Source organism: Protomyctophum parallelum (genome assembly GCF_964188405.1).
Source record: "Protomyctophum parallelum genome assembly, chromosome: 18".
Classification (NCBI taxonomy): Eukaryota; Metazoa; Chordata; class Actinopteri; order Myctophiformes; family Myctophidae; genus Protomyctophum; species Protomyctophum parallelum.
The window spans coordinates 43,047,633-43,074,914 of NC_139716.1; the positions used below are offsets into that span (position 1 = coordinate 43,047,633).

General features: G+C 41.8%; 1 protein-coding gene across 2 annotated transcripts in view; it reads left to right on the forward strand.

Annotated features, from left to right (window-relative positions):
* The first annotated feature begins 861 nt into the window (after nt 1-861).
* The window catches only part of adisspb (adipose secreted signaling protein b), a 26,473-nt gene continuing 52 nt past the window's right edge, over nt 862-27,282 (forward strand). The window contains exons 1-6 of one of the 2 annotated variants that reach the window (XM_083788486.1): nt 862-1,210; nt 8,916-9,012; nt 17,921-18,099; nt 18,891-19,029; nt 21,322-21,447; nt 26,077-27,282. The exon at nt 26,077-27,282 is cut by the window's right edge and continues 52 nt beyond it. In XM_083788486.1, coding sequence (XP_083644612.1) covers nt 8,994-9,012; nt 17,921-18,099; nt 18,891-19,029; nt 21,322-21,447; nt 26,077-26,177 — 564 coding nt within the window. In that variant the 5' untranslated portion in view covers nt 862-1,210; nt 8,916-8,993 and the 3' untranslated portion in view covers nt 26,178-27,282. The remainder of the gene's footprint in view (nt 1,211-8,915; nt 9,013-17,920; nt 18,100-18,890; nt 19,030-21,321; nt 21,448-26,076) is intronic. The other variant, XM_083788485.1, reaches the window with a different exon arrangement.

Below are 27,282 nucleotides of genomic sequence, written 5' to 3' on the forward strand. Positions count from 1 at the left end.
GTCTTAATGACTGTTGGTAGGGCGTTCCACATTTTGGTAGCATAGGAGCGAAAATAATTTAGTCCCTTGTTTGTGCCGAATCTGGGTTGTACATGGTTTGTTGTACTCCCTCTGGTGTTGTGGGTGTGGACTTCGTTTACACTAAGGAAGTATTTAATCTTATCTTTTTATCTAAGAACAGTGGAATATCTTATAATGAAACTATGCGTACATACACTATAGGCTATTGGCATCAAAATGTAGGCTATAGGCCTACTAAAAGTACCAAAAGTAAAAGTAGGTCATCATGCAGAATGTCCCATTTCAAGTTTTATCTACAAGCTCACAATGTTTGAGAAAGGGTGGATGGATGGATGGATGGATGGAGTTGTTATTTAATTTGAATTATGAATTGAATTCACCGGACCACATGCTATTAGCATCGTATTAATTGTACCACTGCATTCATTATTTGTAAACTGTTATTGAAGTATTCAATCAATCAATCAATCAAACAAGTCAGTTATCAGTTTTATTAGTTTTAATAAAAGGACACACACACACACACACACACACACACACACACACACACACACACACACACACACACACACACACACACACACACACACACACACACACAAAGCGGTGCGTAGGCCCCTCAAAAAATACATGTGTGAAAACAACAATAACCTTTATTAGCCCGAAAGCCATTATATTGTGTTGTTTTTTTTGGGTAATACTAATTTTAGACTGATAGAACTCCAATGAAAATAATCGCATCCACCCACAAGGTGGCGCCATTTCACTAAAAACGCATCGAACTGAGGGGGCGTGTTCCGTCTCCAACAGCTTTGCTGATCCACACAGAGCCATATTCAGTTCAACTGAACACAGAAAGAGATCAAATCAACCAATCCGCTCTTTAGGCACATTTAAACAATGTGAAGAAACACCGATAAACGATCATCGATCACATCATAATATCGACAGATGATTTCAGCACAAGAGGGACTGAGGGAGAGAAGAGACACGTGATCCAAATGCGGAAATAATAAGTGTGTGAAACAACCCTGTTGACAACAACCCCAACAACAACAACAACTCTACTCTGTGCGTGTTTTGCTTTTTGTTTAACAAACACGCATGCGTGCACATACACGCCCGTACACACACGGCCACGCACGTACGTGGAGGCGTCTGGAGCTGCGCAAGAAAGGTAAGTTTCAAAGTTTAATGAATCTGATACATTATATAATAATAATAAATAATAATATGAGTATGACTGTGACACGATTAACTCAGGGGTCCTCATTCCTCAACCAGTGGTCCATCCAGGGACCACCAGTGGTCCTTGAGGGAGATCCAGAAAGATGGTCCCCATGCTAAATGATGGAGAGTTCATGTTATACCTAACCAAGTGGACCCTGCTAGAGGTATAACTAAAAAGAGTTAAAGATCTAATAAGGGTCCATTTGGTTACCAACTCCCCATCATCATTTAGCTGGGGGACCACCTGGAACCCCCTCAAGGACCACTGGTGGGACCACTGGTTGAAAAAAGAAATACCGTGTAGTTCAATACTTTAATAACAGTTTGCAACTAGTTCAGAGCCAAAGCACAGTTTACAATAATTGTTCAAAGAAAGAAAGAAAGAAAGAAAAGTCCTCATTGTGGTCAAGCTCATAATATTGTGGTAACATTGTCTATTAATAATTCACAATAGTTTTAATTGTGGAATTTAATAACTCGGTGGTTCTCAAACTGTGTCATCTGGACCCCAGGGTGTACCCAAAATGATTGTTGTGAGGTCCACCATTAGCTTCATGTGCAACATTATTTAGTCAGTTGACAGTAAACAAACCTACACTGGCTGTTTAATTCAACGAATAACAGACTTCTTACAAGCCCACAAGTGAATGTTTTGATTAATTGAGTACTAAGGAAAGGACCCCAATGGAAACACGCTTTCAAGTGTTTTCTTGGGTTTTAAATCCTCTTAGCAGACCTTGTATTGAACTGTACTTTACTGTGCTAATAAAGTAATCAATCAATCAATCAATACGTAGGTTCATCAAGGAGCTTAAGGTTATATTTTCATAATGGTTAATTAGGCCTGTCACAATTATTACATCATCGCCTGATCGCAACTATTTGAGATAATCGTCAATCGTTTCCATGATGAAAAATGTCCATAAAATGTCAAACATTTTTCAAATTTTTAAGTAGGCCTAGTAGTAAGTTCTACGAGCTTACAGTTACAACACATCAATTTGTGACGCTTGTAGATATTATTATTTGTGTGACAATTTATCGTCAACTTAAATTTACGTGTAATCGTGACAGCCCTAGAGTTTAAAGGGTTGGTTCACATTTTTGGATTTAAAGCTGTAGGAAATACCTGCTATGATTAATATTGTGGGTGCTTGAGTGCCATGGTCTGGTTTTGGTGAATATTAAGTCGTTCCGGTCATTTAATGAGGTTCACTGGGGGGGGGGGGCCACGCAATTAAAAATAAATTCATCCACAAAACTAGCGTCATTTGTATTTGTAAATTTGACCTATTTTCTACCATATAACACAACTTTCATTGAACTTTGAACCCTCTGTCACGCGAAACTATGTTTTTTACTTTTTTGTGTCCAGTATCACCGTTAAGGCACGTTAATATGTCAATGTATTTGCAGGTTAATTATTATGTCAATGTGTTAATAATTAAAAATATGCTCCTCATTGACTTACATTGGCAGATCCTACAAATGTCTTCTAAATCATAACAGTCATCAGATCATCATCATATCATATGTGACCAAATTTGACTGAGGGATTGCCATTGGATTTAGCTTCAAATTGACATATTCATTGTTCAGTTTGACCCACCAGGTTTGGAGATATGGCTTATAGAGTAATGTCTTGCAGAAAACAGAGAGTTGAGAAAACAGGCTTGAAAGGTTCACTTCTGTGGTCTCTAACATTACACCTAGCTACATGTTTCATTTATTTATAGTATTCGGCCGACAATCCCTATCTTGTTGCATGGACCCCCAGAAGCAAAGATTTTAGTTACTTAAAAAACAATAGGCCTATATTTCCTTTTCACAAAGTGGCACTTGTTATTTTTTGAATATCCAAAGTATAAAATAATAGTTGATGTATAGTTAAAATCTAAAATTCACACAGATGGATTGAAGTGGTTTACAATCTAAAAGGACTCAGATGGATTGAAATGGTTAAATGTCTAGCAGCCAGACAGTGAGCTTTGTTAATGTTCCAATCCGTACGTTTCAACTCCTCTTTAACTGAGGATTCGAACCACCTGGGAGACTCAGACCACGCTTAAACGGCCTGCCTTAAAGACTCAATGAATCCCCACACAGGAGAAATGAAGCTTCAGCAGTACTACTGGTCCTGGACCACTTGTGGAGGGTTAGAAATGGTGTTGCTTTTGTCGACTAAAACTATGACGGAAAAAAAAGGTTCGACTACCTTTTGTCATTTAAGAACACTAAATACAAACAATATCAAAACTATGCTGTGATGACTAAAACTAAGACTAACTCTAAAACATTTCAGATGACTAAAATATGACTAAAACTAAATGAAGTTTCATTCCAAAGACTAAACTAAAAACCAAAATTTGCTGTCAAAATCAACACTAGTTAGAAATGGCATCAAATATATTTCGTCAGCTTCACGTAGTGTTTACTGTAACACATTTGATAAAAGCGTTTTACTTAGACTTAGATGCAGTATATCCTTTTTCATGCCTTTTGGTCATTTAATTATTATTTCCTATTTGAAAATAGCGAATGTACAAGCCCGTCTTGTAGCTATAGTTAGCTTGTAGCCGATCTACAACAAGTGCACGGATCTTGCACTCTCGAGGTCGCAGTGAGCGTGTAAAGATCGGCTAATAAAAACCAAATAGATGTTGAAGAGAGAATGATAAGAATGTGTAATATATAAAGGGCTGCTTGTTGCGAGAGGAATGTGAATAATTGTGTTCACACTGTGAGTGTATTGTTGGTGCTTTAATTATGTGCTTTAAATAATGCTTCATTGTTGTGGATTTTCCTCTCCGGCCACTTGAGCCCTTTCTAACAACCGTGACCTCTGTTTAAACTTCACTTCAACTTAAGCGACCTCACTACACAGAATGAATGCAATGATATTTATTGATGCGTATACAGTACAGATATTAAAGACATGAATGTAGTACTATTTATTAGTGATGCACCGAATATTTGGCCGCAAAAAATATTCGGCAGAAAATGGCTAAAAATGCATTTTTTCGGCCTATTCGGTTTCGGCCCAAATAGGCAGATAATATATCACCGAATAGTGTATGCAATTAATGCATTCAAAAGAGCTGAATAAATGTTTTCTGGACCCATAATAGTGATTATTCTTTAAGTTAAGTTTTGCCATAACAATTTATTTTGCCATAAATCAGGTAGCTTTAATATTAATCATATTCGGATATGCGGTATTCGGTTTTTGGCCAACTGTTTCCTATATTCGGTATTCGGTTTCGGCCAATAATTTCGCTTTCGGTGCATCCCTAGTATTTATGAATACAATTATGTTTAACAGATGAATACAATTATGTTTGATATGATAGAAGACTTGGGCCCCATCGCAGGAGGGGGATCGGATCAGATCCGTCCAGATCAGATCAGATCCTGCCTGATGGAAGGCATGGGGTCTCTTTCAGAATCTCCGCCCCCGTAGAGTAGATAGATAGGGCCAGCCTGGTGGTTTAGTTTAGTTTAGTTTATTTAGGATCCCCATTAGCTGTTACACCTGGCAACAGCTATTCTTCCTGGGGTCCTCACAGAATAACATACATACAAAAATTGAAATAAGAACAACATTACAGATATCACAAAATAAATACATTAAAGCATAACAACCATGCGACAACCGTGCATTCACTCTAGATTACATTAAAATAAACAGAATTACAATTTACCATATAATATAAAAAGTCCTTCAGTCTTTTCTTAAAATGCCTTTTACCCTTAATTTCTGTAATGCATACTGGTAGAGAGTTCCAGAAAGTCATTGCCCTGTACATGACTGTATTCTTCATTGCTTCAGTTCTTGGCTTAGGCACTGTAAATCGACCCATTGCAACATGTCTGGTATTATGTATATGTCTATCGCTGGTATAATGAATATCTTTATATAAGTATTTTGGTTTTTTATTTGAACAAATGTTCCTAAAAAATCCAGCCAGACTGGCAGCTAATCTCTGCTCCACCAACAGCCATGACAGCTTCTGATGATTTAACAGTGTACTAGATCTAGTATTGCAGTTCAGGGCAAGGCGAGCTGCCTTATTCTGGGCTATTTGTGGTGCCTGCTGCTTGGGCAGTGTCGGGGAGGTGGTGGGGGACCTGAACGGAGAGCACAAGTGAGGCGTCCTTTTAAGCAGTGGTTCCCAACCTTTTTCATGTCAAGGACCCCCAAATTGACACTTGTTAGCCCGCGGACCGCCATTAGAAAATATATGCCAGGGACCTCCGTAAAAGAAGATTTTGCAGTGAATCTCAACCAGTTTAATTTCAAGGACCCCCAGTTTGACATGCATTAGTCTACAGACCCCCATTTAATGGCGTTTCTATCTCTGGGACCCCCAATTTATATTGTAAAATCAATGTTAATTTAACTCTGAGAGTGTACAAATGGAACAAACGGTTCCATTTGTACACTCTCAGAGTTACAGACCCATCAGGGTCCATTTGGTTCCAAACTATCATTTAGCTGGGGACCCCCTGGAACTCCCTCAAGGACCCCTGGGGGTCCCCAGACCCCACTTTGGGAACCACTGCTTTTTAAGGATCACAGACATGAGTTAATCCCATCTGATTGGAGCAGGGCCGAATTTGTTGAATTGTGGGTTTCGTAGAACTTTTGTTTTCTACTAAGACTAAGCCTTAAAGTAAGCCTGCATACATAATCATCTAATCGCAATCATCAGCGATAATCACAATTATTTTCTCATAATCGTTTCCATGTTGAAAAAATGTCATACTTAACAAAAGAAAAGCTGAAATAGCTGATCTACAAGCTTATCCCATTCTGACCGGGCACCCATTTTGGTGTTGGCATCATGTCATGCTTTAGCTATTGAAAAATAGCAGATCTACAAGCTCATATCGCGCCACCGAGTGGCGCGATACGAGCTTGTAGGTCTGCTATTTTTGAAAAATCGAAGAACGACTGACATTTTTATAATCTGATCTCAGGTCAGAATGGGTTCGTCAGACCAGCGTGTGTCCAGTGGAAACCTCGTATGAATCTGATCTCAGGTCAGAATGGGTTATAATGCGTCACAATGTGACGCATTGCTCAGTCAATCAAATCATCGTTATGGGGCATGGGGTATGGGGTATGGGGCACACACAAACACACAACGCTGGGCATAACAGTGGATAGCGCCTCTTTGAAGCGGACGGAGGCAGACTTTATAACTTCCGGTTAATTTACTTTTTATCGGTCACCTAGCAACTAGAGAGCTATTCATAGTATAATAATAATTCAAGCACATTGTGTTTTTGAATTGCAGTATCATCTCTAAAGGGGGCTGAATAAATGTGTGCCTGTCTGGCCTCTCTTAACCCATTCTGAACGGGCACCCATTTTGGTGTCGGCATCATGTTATGCTTTAGCTATTTAAAAATAGCAGATCTACAAGCTCATATCGCGCCACCGAGTGGCGCGATACGAGCTTGTAGGTCTGCTATTTTAAAAAAATCGAAGAGCGACTGACATTTCTAGAATCTGATCTCAGGTCAGAATGGGTTAATCAGACCCAGTGTTTGTCCGGCAGAAACCTCGTATGAATCTGATCTCGGGTCAGAATGGGTTAATCTGTGCTCACTACGCAGTCGAGGAAACACAGCTAAACAAGAGGGGATTATTATGATGATGACAACCCCTCAACCACCACACGCACGCACGCACCCACGCACGCACGCACCCACGCACCCACGCACGCACGCACCCACGCAAACCTGGGAGCTGACCGGCAGTGGTGGGGAAAAGTACTCAAATGTTTTACTTAAGTAAAAGTATCAATACTGCAAAATAGATATACCCTGTCGTTAGTAGTAAGTAAAAGTGCAGAATTCTAAATGTACTTGAGTAAAGTAAAAGTGTTGTAAAATGTACTTAAAGTGCCAAAACTGAAAGTACTCATTATGCAGAATGTCTCATTTCAGAATTTCAAATGTATATATATCTATCCTCTGAGATGTAGTGGAGACTGTGGAGTAGAAGTACTGGGAATTGGAAATATTCAAGTAAAGTACAAATACCTCAAAATTGTACTTAAGTAAGTGTTACACCATTGCTAGCCTCGGTACCAGGCTTTCATTTTTGTTGGTGCAAAAAATGTAAAGCCTGGAGGAACGCATTGGCCGCTCTGGTCTGAAAAAATTGGACCGCGCAGTACTAGGTTTGACGCCCTGAAAAGGGCTCCTGGGGCCCTTCATTGGCCATTGATTTAGTTAAATTTAGGTCAAAAACATGATAAAAACACGGAAAAACACAAAATGTTGCGCTATGGGGACCCTGCAAAAATGACCGGCCCAGGGGCCCTCATGGGGGTTAATCCGTCCCTGATCATCATCATCGTCTCTTTTGGTTCTCAAGCTGGCCACCGCTGCCCTTTCACTCCTTATAAGGGCTTCCTCTAGAAGTACACCATACTTTATTTAAGTTTTAATTTATTTAAACCACACATCCCTTGTCCCTTTAGTTGTTCCATTATTCAACATGTTATGTTTTTGCATTACAACGTGAGGTCAAATGAATGTGGTTGAGTGTGTATGTAGGCTTGTATAAATATATTGAACTAATTAAATATATTGAGAACAGCTTTCCAAAACTGTTACTTTCAGTGTCAGTTACTTTCGCACTGTCACAACAGACCAATACATTCTAAAATACTCAGATGATACAGTTTTGATTTCTCTCATAGATAGTTCCAGTGATCCTGGACTGCACCGACACAGAGTAAATAAGGTGGTTGAATGTAGTGATAACAACGCTCTCATCATTAACACAAAAAAGACAGAAGAGATTGTTTTCGGTGCACCACCAGAGATACACAGATCCCCCATTACTATTCATGGTGAACCGATCAACCAGGTATGTTCGTACAAATACCTAGGAGTAGTAATAGACCATCTTTTGTCATGGAAAGATCAGATTGATTCAGTGTGTAAGAAAACAAAGCAAAGAATCTACTTCCTTCGCCGTCTAAGATCCTTCGGTGCTAGTAGACGGATTCTTCTTTTGTTTTTCACTTCTGTTATTATGAGTGTTCTTCAGTATTGTAGTACCACCTGGTATGGATGTTTGTCTGCAGCCCTAAAGTCACAACTGCTGCAACAACTGAACATTTGTTCAAAGATTGTTGGACAACAACTTCAGAAACTTTATACATCCACATATGATAACAGCATCCTAAGGTTAGCAAGGAATATCACCTCTAATGCTAAGCATGTGTTGTATGGAGAATATAAGGTTGCTACCTTCAGGAAGGAGATATGGTGTACCAGCATACAATAAGGTCAGACTAAAGAGGTCCTTTGTCTACCAGTCGACCTTGAGGCTTAATCAGGAGATGTAGTAGCCACAGGATAATCTAAGCGGTGGATATTGCTCATGTCTTTATGTATGTAAATTGTCTAGTTCTTTGTGTTTTGTATATGTGTTCTGCATACTTGGCTGCTGTGTCGCAAGACAAATTTCAGTGTGAACTGACAATAAAGTACTATATCATCATATCATATCAGTTTTGGACATACGATAAAGTTATACAAGAGTTATGAAATATACTATGTTCAATGAATGCAAACAGGTGAGTCTGTCTTCTTCTTCTCTCTGTTTTCAGGTGTTTTCACGGTGTTCTCTCTGTTTTCAGGGTGTTCGGTGAGATGACAGGACTGTGACCGTGTCTGTCCGTCCGTGTGTCCGTCCGTGTTGGACGTGTGTCCCTGACATGGCCACTGCAAAGAAGAGTGAGTAGTAATGCTGAATATAATATCTGGAATTTATATTTAGAAACATTCTACATCATCTGACCTCAAAAACAAAAACCCTCCATATATGGAGCTGACCTTTTTGTGACATTCCAGATGTTGATCCTCCCCACCCATCCTTCCTCTTCGATGTCTCCCTTTTGAGACTGATACCGGTCCATTTAAACTCCAGACGGGCCTGCCCCACAGTAGCGTAGCCGTGCCCGGGCCTGTTAAGAACTAGAGTTCTTAACAGGCCCGGAAATTAAGACCCGGCCCTAACTGGGCTGGCCCGGTTCTATATACAGCCTGATAACCAATTCTGGCAGCCAGCTCTGTAGCGTGCTGGTCTAATCATTATCACTACTTTTCCAACAACCGCATACTACTTTTCTCTGGTGGATAAAGCATCGTTTTAGGAGGAACGTTGCGAAGTTTGCTTAGCTGACTCAGCGCTGTTCGAGTTGCAACCCGATATGGACAGAATAGTAAATATTCGTCCCGCAAGAAGGGACAGTCACGAGGAGGCCATCTTCATTTACTGGTACTGAGACACCGGCACCTTTTCCCATGCTCGCGAATGTTACACATGACTAGAGGCGAAGCAGCTCCGCATGCGTCACAGAAGGGGACGTTCGGTGTAGGTAAATCAGAGGCAGCTTGTCAAAAGTCTGTTGCTGTATATTTGTACTTGCGCCTGTACTGTTTACCCATTCTGAACGGGCACCCATTTTGGTGTCGGCATCATGTTATGCTTTAGCTATTTAAAAATAGCAGATCTACAAGCTCGTATCGCGCCACCGAGTGGCGCGATACGAGCTTGTAGGTCTGCTATTTTTGCAAAGTCGAAGAGCGACTGACATTTCTAGAATCTGATCTCAGGTCAGAATGGGTTCATCAGACCAGTGTGTGTCCAGTGGAAAACCTCGTATGAATCTGATCTCAGGTCAGAATGGGTTAACATCTTCCTCCCGCAAACTGATTACCCGGTATGCTATGATGATAGCATTGGACAAACACACTTTTCCTAGGCCGACAGAAATGTTCCTCTTATAGCGAGAAGCACACCGCACACCTCAAAAGAAAGCTACATTTGTCCACTCCAATTTAAAAAATAATCACACCCGTGTGAACCGAGTGGTGCAACTCCCCCCTCCCCCCTGCTCTATGGTCAGCGATCTGCAGGAGGTCAAAAGCGGAGATTTAAGGACCAGCTCAAAACAGCACTGAAGATGTGTGGAATACAGCAGCACACCCTGCCTCAGAACAGCCGTTATGGAGGCAGCTTTGCCGTACTGGACTTCAGCGTTTTGAAAAGGAGTGAGGCGAGGGAGAAGAAACGCCAGAAGAGAAAGATGACCGCTGCAGCCAAGGCCACAACTAATACTGACTTCATATGCCCTCACTGCAATAAACCGTGTGATTGGACTTCACAGTCACCTCAAAACTCACCAGTAGAAGAAGTAGAAGTCCTCATCGGATACGATGGACTACCATAAGCAAGCTGTATTATGTATACAATACAATACATGCTTCCTAGCCACTCGGGTCAAGCCAGGCCTGGCCATGTGTGTGACCTGCGTGTCACATGACATAATGAGGCTTCTGTGTCCCTCCCCTCCCCCACCCCACACACTCCTCTCTCCACACACCCCTCTCCTCCCAAACCCCTCCCCCACATCATCTCATTTGTACCATTCTCCAGTTTAGCAGCACAATCTTCCACACGATGATGATGATGATGATGATGATGTAACATCATGTGAACTCATTACTCTGACCCAGATCTGCAAGGATGTGTAAACTAATCTCTCATTTCATCATCTCACTCTCTGCTCGCTCCAGGTTTGGACGGAGCTGGAGTATAATGTATGTCTGAGACAATTTACAATATAGGCATTTAGCAGACGCTCTTAATCCAGAGTGATTTACAGTAAACAAGTACAACACATCATGGTAATACATCAACCTATCATATAGAACATCAAACTATCATCAGTATAACAGTAGGATGTCAACAATGAGTATGAGTATGAGTGATGGAAAAAGTACATTTCACATTAAAGGTCCGGAATTCAAAATGTACTTGAGTAAAAGTACAAAAGTATTGGCATCAAAATGTACTTAAAGGAGAATTCCATGCTAGAAAACATTTTTACCTTTCTTACCTTTCTTTGTAGTTGTTACGTCCTCACCAAAGAGGTCCAGGTGTTTTTTTTGTTGCAAAAACTCCTTATTGGCTATTTCCCCTACCATAAGCCCTCAATGAATTGAATGGGGCTATGGGGTGTTGTGCTAATTCGCTTATTTCCATCTAAATAAGTAGTAAAGTGTGCCGCTTGGGATATTATTTACATTATGAAGAGAGGATATATACAACAAAATTATAATTTTGAGCGATGGAAATAAGCAAATTAGCACAACACCCCATATCCCCATTCAATTCCCATTCAATTCAATGCAATTAATTTAGGGCTTATGGTAGGGGAAATAGCCAATAAGGAGCTTTTGCACAAAATAACACCTGGACCTCTTTGGTGGGGACGTAGCAACTACAAAGAAAGGTAAGAAAGCCTTTTAGTATGGAATTCTCCTTTAAAGTGTAGTAGAAGTAGAAAGTAGAAAGTGCTCGGCTATGCATAATGTCCCATTTCAAGTTCTCAAATGTATAAAAAATCTTTTGAAAGCAGCATATCTACAAGGTCACAATGCGTCAGATCGCGACGCATTGTATATAGGTCTGAAGTGGCTAATGTATGTTTTGTAATAATAATCAAAGTAACTAGTAACTTAAGTTTTCAAATAAATGTAGCGGAGTAAAAGTACAATATTTGCCTCCGAGATGTAGTGGAGTAGGACATTGAAAATAATCAAATTGTACATTCTGAACGGGCACCCATTTTGGTGTCCGCATCATGTTATGCTTTAGCTATTGAAAAATAGCAGATCTACAAGCTCATATCGCGCCACCGAGTGGCGCGATACGAGCTTGTAGGTCTGCTATTTTTTGAAAAATCGAAGAACGACTGACATTTTTAGAATCTGATCTCAGGTCAGAATGGGTTAATCAGACCAGTGTGTGTCCAGTGGAAACCTCGTATGAATCTGATCTCAGGTCAGAATGGGTTAAGTAAATAAAAATTGTGACAATGAGTATACACTCAACTCTTCACACGCCACTTAAGCATGCAGCTTTCGCCGTACCCTTGACGACCTTCCAGGTTTATGCAAAGGTTCAAATGTCATCTAGATTTCATGTTCTTCAAACTGATTTTCACAAAATTCAACAGACCCTCACCAATCTTAAACTGCTTTTAAACCCTGGAAAAACAAAATTCATTGTCTTCTCTAGAAAACCAAATGCCACTCAAACAAACCTTAAGTGAATTGGATGGAGCCCGCGGCGCACACCACAGGTACTAGCAAGACGTTCTTTATTTAAATACTGACAACGTTTCGATCTGTTAGATCTTCATCAGGTCAAACAAACCTTAACATAACAACTAGTGAAGGGACTCCTATTGAAAGAGTCTCAATCTATAAATATCTGGGCGTCTGGTTAGAGTACGACTATCATTTAAAACCCACATTTCACAACTCATCACTAAACTGAAGCCAAAACTAGCTTTCCTCTATCGAAACAAAGCTTGCTTCAATTCAAGGTTGTTTATTAGTGTCCCAGAAGGGCAAAAGGTTTTACAGCAGTTCATAAGGCTTGAAACACATAAATACATCAGTCAGACCAAAGTTATTGCTGCTGGTCGCAAGCGTGCGCTGCGCCCGGCCTACTTGCATACTTGCATTCAAACAATAGGAAGCAGCTGATTCAAAGCACAATGTTATCAGTTATCGACTATGGTGATATCATCTATATGCATGCAGCTCTGTCATCCATCACTAACACCGACACAATCCACTCTGCCCGGTTTATAACTGGAGAGGGGTTCCTCACCCATCACTGTAGGCTGTATGTAAAGGTTTATAACTGGGGAGGGGTTCCTCACCCATCACTGTAGGCTGTATGTAAAGGTTTATAACTGGGGAGGGGTTCCTCACCCATCACTGTAGGCTGTATGTAAAGGTTTATAACTGGAGAGGGGTTCCTCACCCATCACTGTAGGCTGTATGTAAAGGTTTATAACTGGAGAGGGGTTCCTCACCCATCACTGTAGGCTGTATGTAAAGGTTTATAACTGGAGACTGGTTCCTCACCCATCACTGTAGGCTGTATGTAAAGGTTTATAACTGGAGAGGGGTTCCTCACCCATCACTGTAGGCTGTATGTAAAGGTTTATAACTGGAGAGGGGTTCCTCACCCATCACTGTAGGCTGTATGTAAAGGTTTATAACTGGGGAGGGGTTCCTCACCCATCACTGTAGGCTGTATGTAAAGGTTTATAACTGGAGAGGGGTTCCTCTCCCATCACTGTAGGCTGTATGTAAAGGTTTATAACTGGAGAGGGGTTCCTCACCCATCACTGTAGGCTGTATGTAAAGGTTTATAACTGGAGAGGGGTTCCTCACCCATCACTGTAGGCTGTATGTAAAGGTTTATAACTGGAGAGGGGTTCCTCACCCATCACTGTAGGCTGTATGTAAAGGTTTATAACTGGAGAGGGGTTCCTCACCCATCACTGTAGGCTGTATGTAAAGGTTTATAACTGGAGAGGGGTTCCTCAGCCATCACTGTAGGTTGTATGTAAAGGTTTATAACTGGAGACGGGTTCCTCAGACATCACTGTAGGCTGTATGTAAAGGTTTATAACTGGAGAGGGGTTCCTCAGCCATCACTGTAGGCTGTATGTAAAGGTTTATAACTGGAGAGGGGTTCCTCACCCATCACTGTAGGCTGTATGTAAAGGTTTATAACCGGAGAGGGGTTCCTCACCCATCACTGTAGGCTGTATGTAAAGGTTTATAACTGGAGACGGGTTCCTCAGACATCACTGTAGGCTGTATGTAAAGGTTTATAACTGGAGAGGGGTTCCTCAGACATCACTGTAGGCTGTATGTAAAGGTTTATAACCGGAGAGGGGTTCCTCGCCCATCACTGTAGGCTGTATGAAAAGGTTTATAACTGGAGAGGGGTTCCTCACCCATCACTGTAGGCTGTATGTAAAGGTTTATAACTGGAGAGGGGTTCCTCACCCATCACTGTAGGCTGTATGTAAAGGTTTATAACTGGAGAGGGGTTCCTCACCCATCACTGTAGGTTGTATGAAAAGGTTTATAACTGGAGAGGGGTTCCTCACCCATCACTGTAGGCTGTATGTAAAGGTTTATAACTGGAGAGGGGTTCCTCACCCATCACTGTAGGCTGTATGTAAAGGTTTATAACTGGAGAGGGGTTCCTCACCCATCACTGTAGGCTGTATGTAAAGGTTTATAACTGGAGAGGGGTTCCTCACCCATCACTGTAGGCTGTATGTAAAGGTTTATAACTGGAGACGGGTTCCTCAGACATCACTGTAGGCTGTATGTAAAGGTTTATAACTGGAGAGGGGTTCCTCACCCATCACTGTAGGCTGTATGTAAAGGTTTATAACTGGAGAGGGGTTCCTCACCCATCACTGTAGGCTGTATGTAAAGGTTTATAACTGGAGAGGGGTTCCTCACCCATCACTGTAGGCTGTATGTAAAGGTTTATAACTGGAGAGGGGTTCCTCACCCATCACTGTAGGCTGTATGTAAAGGTTTATAACTGGAGAGGGGTTCCTCACCCATCACTGTAGGCTGTATGTAAAGGTTTATAACTGGAGAGGGGTTCCTCACCCATCACTGTAGGCTGTATGTAAAGGTTTATAACTGGAGAGGGGTTCCTCACCCATCACTGTAGGCTGTATGTAAAGGTTTATAACTGGAGAGGGGTTCCTCACCCATCACTGTAGGTTGTATGAAAAGGTTTATAACTGGAGAGGGGTTCCTCACCCATCACTGTAGGTTGTATGAAAAGGTTGGTTGGCCTTCATTGGCTAAGAGACGAGAACAACACTGCACTGTTTTTTATCTACAAAGCCTTACTTAAATAAATGCCTACATATCTTAGCAGCCTATTACATCCCAAAACTACCGTATGTTAGAAATCCCCATTGTGAATTCCGAATTGGGTAAAACAGCCTTTCATTACTATGCACCTCACATGTGGAACTGTCTACAATCAATCTTAAAACTGAACAACTTGATTTCACTTGAACGTTTTAAAAGACTTGTAAGGATCCATCTGAGATCTAGCTGTACTTGTTCAGTCTGAATTGTTTCTTATCCTGTAATGTATTTGTGTTTATATTGTATGTTATGTGTACTGTAATCGGGGCGTTATTGGAAAAGAGAGCCTGCTCTCAACTGACTTCCCTGAATAAATAAATGTTAAAGAAAGAAAGATCTGTAATGCACGTAAATCGACGTTCCACACCCGCACAGGGAAGTGCAGTGCCCGGTGTTGAGTCGGTCGGAACCCACGGTTGTCCAGAACCGTCACAAAAGGCGTCTGCCCGGGGCTCTGGACTGGGCCCCTGCCCAGGCTCCATATATGGAGCTGGCCTGTTCTGACATCAAAACACTCCATATTTGGGCATGCCTGACACAGAACTCCATGTACTGTATAGGATTAAAGGGTCACAGAAAGACAGATGTAGAAAACCTCCATATATGGGCATAAAAGAGACACAGACAGATGGGTGGAACGGGTACTCTGGGTACAACGGGTATTGGATCTCAACCTTCCATCATACCGACTCGGTGCTCTACGCCCGGGCACCGCTCTAGTATTCTGTAATGTTTACTCTGATGATACTCTGATGTTTACTCTGATGATAGATGTATTGCCTCGTGATTTCCTTGCTTACTGTAAATCGCTCTGGAATTAAGAGCGTCTGATAGCTGTGTAATTCATTATAAATAGTATAGTATAAATTGTAGTATAGTATAAATAGTTATCTAGCATAATGGGGCCATACGCAGTAAGTCACACTACATTCTATCTCCTTTTAACTAAATGAAATAATGTGGACCATCTATAAAAACAGACAAGTATATTATGCTGCTCTGAAGAAAGATATTACGCTGCTTGAATAAAAGAACACATACGATTGCTTTACAAATAGGAGCATGTACTGGATATAAATGCCCAGTTGCATCATGTTCATGTTTAACCCATTCTGAACGGGCACCCATTTTGGTGTTAGCATCATGTTATGCTTTAGCTATTGAAAAATAGCAGATCTACAAGCTCATATCGCGCCACCGAGTGGCGCGATACGAACTTGTAGGTCTGCTATTTTTGGAAAAATCGAAGAACGACTGACATTTTTTAGAATCTGATCTCAGGTCAGAATGGGTTAAAGATCTATAAGGGTCCATTTGGTTACTAACTCTCCATCATTTAGACCACCTGGAACCCCCTCAAGGACCACTGGTTGAAAACCACTGCTGTAGTGTGATCAAGTAGGACGTTAATTTACAAACAAAATGATATAGAGGTTTCTGCCCGACAGTTACGGTATAAAACTAATATTGGGTTTACAGTAGCATGATAAATACAGTATATAAAACTCATTTTATTTCTTGGTTAAAAGTATAGTGCTGCACGGTTCTTGCTCAAATGCAAATCTCGATTTATTTTTCCTCCACAAGAATTGAGATCACGATTTTTCAGTAACTAACTAAAATTAATTGTACAGCCAACTAGTGCTGCACCGTTCTTCACAAAATGAGAGCTCAAAATGAGAGCTCATCAGAGCTTCAGTTGTCTGAATCTAGATTGCGATCTTATTTCAATTAATTCGATTAATTGGTGGATTGCAAGTGAACTGCATTTTTGCACGCACGCACGTACGTACGCACGCACGCACACACACACACACACACACACACACACACAGCACAATCAGTGTCCAATCAGAAAGTAGGCCTACAGAACAAGTAGCAGATATTTAATGACCTCTATTATTAGAGAGAGAGAGTGTGTGTGACTGTGTGTGTGTGACTGTGTGTGTGTGTGTGTGTGTGTGTGTGTGTGTGTGCTCAGGCGCGCTACGTGCTTGTGTTTGTTCACAGATACAATCTTTACTTCAAATACATCACACACACACACATACAACACACGCATTTTAATATTTCACGAGTGGAGTGATAGTAGGGACGGGGGCGGGGCTTTACACCAACACCACTTTACCATGCAGCCTGGACGACCTTCCAGGTTTATGCAAAGGTTAAAATGTAATCTAGATTATATTATTATATCAACGCCAGATGCCAGGTTCATTTGTTGACCCGGCGTCCTGTAGTGCAGTGGGTTCCCAAAGTGGAGTCCGAGGACCCCCAGGGGTCCTTGAGGGAGTTCCAGGAGGTCCCCAGCTAAATGATAGTTAGGAATCGAATGGACCCTTATGGGTCTGTAACTCAGAGAGGCCCCTTTTCCACTGGTTGGTTCCCAGTGGGAACCGGTTCAGTTCTTTTTGGTTCTTAGTCCATGAGCCAGAGCTCCAAAATTGAAACGTTAATTATGAATTGAGTGTGCAAAACCATACCTATATTAGATTATTATCACCATGAAACTTCCCCAATTGAGTACTTACACGAAGACAATGATTTATTATATTACAAATTTTACATTTTAAAATATGCAAATGAGGCATTATGTAGGAAAATATGCAAAATAGTCGAAAATATGATAAAGCTACTACTGTGGAAGGGTTATCATGTATTCATTTACTTGTATTGATCCTATAAACAATTTAATATAGGGTATAGTTTTCCCACCAATTATTGAGCTCTGGCTCATGGACTAAAAACCAAAAAGAACTGAACCGGTTCCCATTGGGAACCAACCGGTGGAAAAGGGGTCAGAGAGTGTACAAATGGAACCAAATGTTTATTAAATTATTATTTTGCGCGGATCGGTCCTCAGGTTCGGCGAAGACGGGCGGTGTTCGTTTCTCAGAGGAGGCCGCCGTCCCCGCCCCCTCCGGCAGTAGCCACGCCCCCTCCGGCAGTAGCCCCACCTCCTCCCACGTTCACTTCGATGAGAAGCTTCACGACTCGATCGTCATGGTAACGCCCGACGGCGACGGAAACTTCCTGGTCAAGGTGAGTTCTTCATTCTATGCCAAAGTCGAGACAGTTTAGCCGTGGGCGGGTCTGGCGCTCCTCATCCGCTCTCTGAATATAGTATAACTAGGCATGTAACCATTCACTCAATGCACGATACGATTCGTATCACGATACGATTTCTCACGATATTTTAAACAAAAAATATTTCCCAGAGAAATTACCATTCATTCCCCCCTGAGCTTTTTTAACATGTTTTATTTAACTACATTGCAAAAGAAGTAGCATTACTTTTGACAGTGCAGAAACATAATTGCCTTCCTTGATGAGCATCAACGACCATCATCACCTGGGCACAGTCACAGACACGCACAGCTCCCCTCTACAGTCACAGACACACACAGCTCCCCTCTACAGTCACAGACACACACAGCTCCCCTCTACAGTCACAGACACACACAGCTCTCCTCTACAGTGCTCTACTACTGAAAGTGACCTAATTTCTCTCCAAAAGCACTTGAATATGATGGAATATGACTAAAGCTCACATTTCACGCGCTATAACAGGCCCATTCCTGATTCCCATGCCTTCAGGCTTCAGGAGACAAACATAGCTTATTGTGTAAAAAAAAAGAACATTGACCCAAAGACCTTTGCACCAGAAGATCACACCACCGTGACGCTTTTCTCTCAGATTGAGGTGGATTGAACAACGCGCCGATGTTCGGGGCTCAATACTAAGTGAGAGCTATATATTTCTTCTTTATAAATAATCTCTCTCTCTCTCTCTCTCTCTCTCTCTGTGTGTCTCGGTGTCTCTCTCCCATCAGGTGGGCTTCTTAAAGACACAGCACAGATACGAGATAGTGTTCGTTCTGCCAGAGGTCCCGTCTCTGGGTAAAGACGTGTGTCCCGCTCCGGTTCCGAGCCCCCACCTCCGGATCACCAACATCTGCCCCGCCCCAGAGGGTAAGACAAAGCCCAGCCTCACGGTGGCGCTATAACACCAGCATCTGTCCCCTCCTAGCCCCCCCACAACGGCTGGGCAACTTCCGGAATGAATAGCGGTGGTGGGTCTGGTGTAGGGATGGGTCCGATTAATCGATTATCGTTGATAGGACCCGAAATCGATTATGAAAATTAATAATCGATAATCGTTTTTTTCTTTTTTAAATTAAAATCTGTTGGAAAGGCAATATTGTCATCCAAACAGGACAGGGCTATAGGCCTACCAAAGTGTGCCTGGGATGTGTCTGTGTAGCTGCATGACTGAGTGGAAATTGATTCCAATCAAGATACAGGTTTGGAGGATTTAGCAGGTGTTGGGAATTTACCTAATCAGGCCTATCAAAAACCGATTAATCGATTAATCGTTAATATTGAATTATACAAATCGATTTTCATTTTGGACACATTTACACATCCCTAGTCTGGTGCTCCTCATCCGCTCTCTGAATATATTATAACTAGGCATGTAACGATTCACTCAATTCACGATACGATTCGTATCACGATACGATTTTCCATGATATTTTAAACAAAAAATATTTCCCAGAGAAATTACCATTCCCTCCCGAGCTTTTTTCACATGTTTTATTTAACTACATTGCAAAAGAAGACATTACTTTTGACAGTGCAGAAACATAATTGCCTTCCTTGATGAGCATCAACGACCATCATCACCTGGGCACAGTCACAGACACACCCCTCTACAGTGCTCTACTACTGAAAGTGACCTAATTTCACTTGAATATGATGGAATATGACTAAAGCTCACATTTCACGCGCTATAACAGGCCCATTCCTGATTCCCATGCCTTCAGGCTTCAGGAGACAAACATAGCTTATTGACCCAAGACCTTTGCACCAGAAGATCACACCACCGTGACGCTTAGATGACCCCTCTGGACCCGTTTAAGTTTATTGGAAAAAACATCGTTGCATAACAGTATGAGTTATGATGTTTTTTATTGCCCTTCCGTTCAGGAGGACCGCTCTACAAAAAAAACAAATAGTCAACCATCAAAACACAAAAATTAAGAGCTTTATATTAGTTCTGGTAAAGCTTGTATGCTCTTCTCGGAAGGAACGACATCTGGTGCCTTTTTTCGTTTATTTGCACATAAACCTTATTAAACCTTATTAACCTTATAAACCCCTGTGGGGTTTATAAGGTTAATCTCACTTCATTTAACAAGTAGAAAAAGTAGTGTGGGTCTCTCTCTCTCTCTCTCTCTCTCTCTCTCTCTCTCTCTCTCTCTCTCTCTCTCTCTCTCTCTCTCTCTCTCTCTCTCTCTCTCTCTCTCTCTCTCTCTCTCTCTCTCTCTCTCTCTCTCTCTCTCTCTCTCTCGTGTGCATGACTGACAGGTTGACTAGTGCAACATTAGACCAGTCACATTAGTATTTAACAGATGAATAAATAGACATACTAATGCAACACAACAGACCACCAGTCACATTTCTATTTAAAATATGAATAAATCCATCCATTCATCTTCAACCGCTTATCCGCGAAGTCAGGCCTCTACCAGAGAGCTCCAGACTTCCCTCTCCAGAGCAACATTAGTTAACCCATTCTGAACGGGCACCCATTTTGGTGTTAGCATCATGTTATGCTTTAGCTATTGAAAAATAGCAGATCTACAAGCTCATATCGCGCCACCGAGTGGCGCGATACGAGCTTGTAGGTCTGCTATTTTTGAAAAATCGAAGAGCGACTGACATTTTTATAATCTGATCTCAGGTCAGAATGGGTTCGTCAGACCAGCGTGTGTCCGGCGGAAACCTCGTATGAATCTGATCTCAGGTCAGAATGGGTTTAACTTCCTCCTGGGGGATCCCGAGGCCTTCCACGGCCAGTGAGTGGATGTAATCCCTCCATCTCATCCTTGGTCTGCCCCGGGGTCTCCTCCCAGTGGGACGGATGAACACATAAACGTACCAATGCAACACAACAGAGCAGTCACATTTGTAACTTAAAAGATGAATATACAAAATGTACCAATGCAACACAACAGACCAGTCACATTTGTAACTTAAAAGATGAATATACAAAATGTACCAATGCAACACAACACAACAGACCAGTCACATTTGGGTGCAATTACAATATTGAATCTGCTCTGATTTCACAACAGTTTTATCAGTTAATTTGTGAATGTCATTTTCCTTCTTACTGACAAAAGATGTCCGTAAATTAATCTCTCTCTCTCTCTCTCTCTCTCTCTCTCTCTCTCTCTCTCTCTCTCTCTCTCTCTCCAGGAGGTCATAAGGTTACGTGTGACTTCCTGGCCCAACAGGAAGGAGTTCTGTGCGAGGAGGCGCTGCTCCTCAGCGAGACCGACGATGAGGTCAGCGTCAGGGTCAAAGTTCACGCCCGGGTCATGGGTGAGATGACTCATATTATTATTATTATTATTATCGAGTTGCTCTCTAGTCTCAACTCTCAATCTCGAATATTGTCCGCCCACTTTTACGTCCTGACGGCGCCACTGGGAGGGGGGGGTTACAATTTAAGGACATTTAAGACCTTTTCCAATCCAATCAACTTTATTTATTAAGCACATTTAAAACAACAAAGTGCTGTACACAAAACATACTAAAATACCAAGGGGCGAAAACAACAATACATAAAAAAACAGGGCAGTGGAAACAGCAACTCTTCTCAGCATGTTCGAACACCAGGGAGTACATGTGAGTTTTCAGACGTGATTTAAACACAGGCAAGGTTTGAGAAGCTCTAACATGAGCTGGAAGTTCATTCCACAGTGTGGAAAATGACCCATCCCCCCCGGGATTTCAGCTTTGAGTTGGGGATCTTAAGAAGTGACTGGTCAGTCGACCTCAGGACCCTTGGCAATTCTTTGGGAGCTGCAAGTTCATTGGTTCATTGTACATTGGTGCCAAAACCCATTTACAGACTTAAAAGCAAATATTAAAATCTTAAACTGGATCCTGTAGCGAAATTGTCAAATGATAATGAAATAGCCCATCTAGATGTAGATCGTGATTCCTTTTGTTTGTGTGTCAAACCAGTGTAGATTTTCTTGACTAAGACAAAACCAAAAAGACTAAAGACCTATTCATACTCCAGTTTTAGTTTATAAGGTGACCACCGTTTGGTTAGTAGAAACAGAGAGAAGTGTTTGGGTGAGCGGTGAGTCTCTTACCACCGCGGCTCAGTGACGTCATGTTGTAGTTTTTAGTAAGAACAGAGAGATGTGTTTGGGTGAGTCTCTTACCACCGCGGCTCAGTGACGTCATGTTGTAGTTTTTAGTAAGAACAGAGAGATGTGTTTGGGTGAGTCTCTTACCACCGCGGCTCAGTGACGTCATGTTGTAGTTTTAGTAAAAACAGAGAGATGTGTTTGGGTGAGCGGTGAGTCTCTTACCACCGCGGCTCAGTGACGTCATGTTGCAGTTTTAGTAGAAACAGAGAGAAGTGTTTGGGTGAGCGGTGAGTCTCTTACCACCGCGGCTCAGTGACGCCATGTTGTAGTTTTAGTAAAAACAGAGAGATGTGTTTGGGTGAGAGGTGAGTCTCTTACCACCGCGGCTCAGTGACGTCATGTTGTAGTTTTAGTAAAAACAGAGAGATGTGTTTGGGTGAGCGGTGAGTCTCTTACCACCGCGGCTCAGTGACGCCATGTTGTAGTTTTAGTAAAAACAGAGAGGTGTGTTTGGGTGAGCGGTGAGTCTCTTACCACCGCGGCTCAGTGACGTCATGTTGCATTTTTAGTAGAAACAGAGAGATGTGTTTGGGTGAGCCGTGAGTCTCTTACCACCGCGGCTCAGTGACGCCATGTTGTAGTTTTAGTAGAAATAGAGAGAAGTGTTTGGGTGAGCGGTGAGTCTCTTACCACCGCGGCTCAGTGACGCCATGTTGTAGTTTTAGTAGAAACAGAGAGATGTGTTTGGGTGAGCGGTGAGTCTCTTACCACCGCGGCTCAGTGACGTCACGTTGTAGTTTTAGTAAAAACAGAGAGATGTGTTTGGGTGAGCGGTGAGTCTCTTACCACCGCGGCTCAGTGACGTCATGTTGCAGTTTTAGTAAAAACAGAGAGATGTGTTTGGGTGAGCGGTGAGTCTCTTACCACCGTGGCTCAGTGACGCCATGTTGTAGTTTTAGTAAAAACAGAGAGATGTGTTTGGGTGAGCGGTGAGTCTCTTACCACCGCGGCTCAGTGACGTCATGTTGTAGTTTTAGTAAAAACAGAGAGATGTGTTTGGGTGAGCGGTGAGTCTCTTACCACCGCGGCTCAGTGACGCCATGTTGTAGTTTTAGTAAAAACAGAGAGATGTGTTTGGGTGAGCGGTGAGTCTCTTACCACCGCGGCTCAGTGACGTCACGTTGTAGTTTTAGTAAAAACAGAGAGATGTGTTTGGGTGAGCGGTGAGTCTCTTACCACCGCGGCTCAGTGACGTCATGTTGTAGTTTTAGTAAAAACAGAGAGATGTGTTTGGGTGAGCGGTGAGTCTCTTACCACCGCGGCTCAGTGACGTCACGTAGTTTTAGTAAAAACAGAGAGATGTGTTTGGGGTGAGAGGTGAGTCTCTTACCACCGCGGCTCAGTGACGTCATGTTGTAGTTTTAGTAAAAACAGAGAGATGTGTTTGGGTGAGCGGTGAGTCTCTTACCACCGCGGCTCAGTGACGTCATGTTGCAGTTTTAGTAAAAACAGAGAGATGTGTTTGGGTGAGCGGTGAGTCTCTTACCGCCGCGACTCAGTGACGTCATGTTGTAGTTTTAGTAAAAACAGAGAGATGTGTTTGGGTGAGAGGTGAGTCTCTTACCACCGCGGCTCAGTGACGTCATGTTGCAGTTTTAGTAGAAATAGAGAGAAGTGTTTGGGTGAGCCGTGAGTCTCTTACCACCGCGGCTCAGTGACGTCATGTTGTAGTTTTAGTAGAAATAGAGAGAAGTGTTTGGGTGAGCGGTGAGTCTCTTACCACCGCGGCTCAGTGACGTCATGTTGTAGTTTTAGTAGAAATAGAGAGATGTGTTTGGGTGAGCGGTGAGTCTCTTACCACCGCGGCTCAGTGACGCCATGTTGTAGTTTTAGTAGAAATAGAGAGATGTGTTTGGGTGAGCGGTGAGTCTCTTACCACCGCGGCTCAGTGACGCCATGTTGTAGTTTTCGGTGGTCACCTTATCACCTAAAAGTCTGAATAGGCCTTAAGATTTTGATATTTAGTTGACTAGACTAGACTAATGGTGTGTTTGCTGTCAAAATGTACACTGCGTCAAACAAAGGTGTTTATATTGGTCAAAATGTGCTGTGTGGACTCCCTTCTGTTCTATTGATTAGTGCTCAGAAAGTGTTGTTTTCATCTCAGCTGAAATTCATCATGAATGTTTATTTATTTATTAAACAGCTGTTGGGTTTTCAGTCAATGCTACTGCTTGTTTATACACTCACTGCCAAACGCAACATGCCGTTACTGCCACCTGCTGGCCACATAGTCCAAGTTGCAACTATGTGCTGCATTCACCTTGCAAACGTTCTTGTTACTAAAATGAAATAGCAAAACTAGAATTAAAATGAGATGAGATATACTTTTTCTATCCCTGAAGTGAAATTGATGCGATACAGCAGCAATGCAGCATAATGTGGTAGGAAAAACAAAACAATTAAATAAAAATCTATTCAATTTAGTTAAAGATAGAATAAGTGATATTTCTAGCTGGTTAAAACAAAAAGGTGTTTTATTAAAATGTATATAATAGTAATCATTGCTATAGAGTGTGTGTTCAGTAACAGTGTTAAATAGCTCTATATTGTGACAGTAATCATTGCTATAGTGTGTTCAGTAACAGTGTTAAATAGATCTATATTGTGACAGTAATCATTGCTATAGTGTGTTCAGTAACAGTGTTAAATAGATCTATATTGTGACAGTAATCATTGCTATAGAGTGTGTTCAGTAACAGTGTTAAATAGCTCTATATTGTGACAGTAATCATTGCTATAGAGTGTGTTCAGTAACAGTGTTAAATAGCTCTATATTGTGACAGTAATCATTGCTATAGAGTGTGTTCAGTAACAGTGTTAAATAGCTCTATATTGTGACAGTAATCATTTCTATAGAGTATTTGTTCAGTAACAGTGTTAAATAGCTCTATATTGTGACAATAATCATTGCTATAGAGTATTTGTTCAGTAACAGTGTTAAATAGCTCTATATTGTGACAATAATCATTTCTATAGAGTGTGTTCAGTAACAGTGTTAAATAGCTATATATTGTGACCGTAATCATTGCTATAGAGTATTTGTTCAGTAACAGTGTTAAATAGCTCTATATTGTGACAATAATCATTTCTATAGAGTGTGTTCAGTAACAGTGTTAAATAGCTCTATATTGTGACAGTAATCATTGCTATAGAGTGTGTTCAGTAACAGTGTTAAATAGCTCTATATTGTGACAGTAATCATTGCTATAGTGTGTGTGTGTTCAGTAACAGTGTTAAATAGCTCTATATTGTGACAGTAATCATTGCTATAGAGTGTGTTCAGTAACAGTGTTAAATAGCTCTATATTGTGACAGTAATCATTGCTATAGTCTAGACTGTCACTAGAGTAGAGTGTCTGTTGTTCAGTCTCTCCAACTCTTTGATAAAACATGAAATACATTTTCAGCTTTTCATTTTGCTTGTTCTGGCAGTGAATTAGAGCCTGCTGTTTGTTTAAGCAGATTGTGTGTGTGTGTGTGTGTGTGTGTGTGTGTGTGTGTGTGTGTGTGTGTGTGTGTGTGTGTGTGTGTGCGTGTGCGCGTGCGCGCGCGCGTGCGGTGGACATCTGTGATGGTCGCATCGTCACAATGTTAATCTCCTTCCTTACTAGGGACTTTGTGAAAATTACATGTCACGATTATTGTGGCAAAAATATGTGTGATTAATGATATTTGCTATATGTATGTTGTTCATTATTATGTACAAACACTCACCTTCTGTCTGTCTGTCTGTCTGTCTGTCTGTCTGTCTGTCTGTCTGTCTGTCTGTCTGTCTGTCCTATAGATCGTCATCACGGAACTCCCATGTTGTTAGAGGGAGTTCGCTGCGTCGGGGTGGAACTCGAGTACGACTCTGAGCAGAGCGACTGGCAAGGGTTCGACTAGCAGGCCACACCCACCAACACAAACCCCGCCCACCGTCTCCCTGACAGCCACTCAGACGCTGACCAAACACCTTGCCCCGCCCACCGTCTGTCCCACAGCCAATCAGACTCTGTGAGAACGTTGGCCCTGATGAAGACCAACGCAATGGTCACATGACTACATCACCTTCTGGTCACATGACCACACCGTTAAAAGTCACATCAGTGCTTCTCAAATGGTTTTCATTTCAAGGACCCCCAGTTCCATATGAATTAACTCTCTCTGAGAGTGTGCAGGAAGGAACCAAATGGACCTGTGAGGGGAATTTGTACATTATCAGAGTTACAGACCCATAAGAGTCCATTTGGTTCCATTTGTACAATCACGATTACAGACCCATAAGGGTCCATTTGGGTCCATTTGTAGGCTATGCACTCAGTTACAGACCCATAAGGGCCAATTTGGGTCCATTTGTAGGCTACATGCTCAGAGTTACAGCCCTGTAAGAGACCATTTGGTTCCATTTGCACACTCAGTTAAAGACCCATAAGGGGTCCATTTGGTTCCATTCGTACAGACATTTGTTTCCATTTGTAGGCTACCGTATACCGTCAGAGTTACAGACACATAAGAGTCCATTTGGTTCCTGACTGTCGATCGTTTTGCTTGTAAGTTGTAGCCCACCCCAAGGACCCCTTAGGGTCCCCGCACCCCACCTTGAGAGTGAGTTACATCATTGTGGATGCAGTCTTTAATTACTTCTCTGTTTTCATTGACATTCACTTCCTGGTTTTCTTCACTGCTTTGTTTTGAAACGTCTTAAAAGGAAGATTGGCATGAGAAAGGATATTGAAAAGACTAGTCCTTACCCGTTGTGAGATATTTGCCCCCCCCTTGTGGCCGTGAAGGGTACTGCGCCCGGGTGCGTTTGTAATTGACTAATAAATTAATTAATAATCATTAATGTGTCAAATCGAAAAAGGGGCTTCGTTACGCCCTCCATATTCATATGGTCAATGCCTGTGTGAAAAGTGAGTGATTGGTGCAGGCAATGAGGAGATACTGCAGTGTTTCTGACACACAGACACACACTCAGACATTCGGTTAATTATAGTATGATGATGAT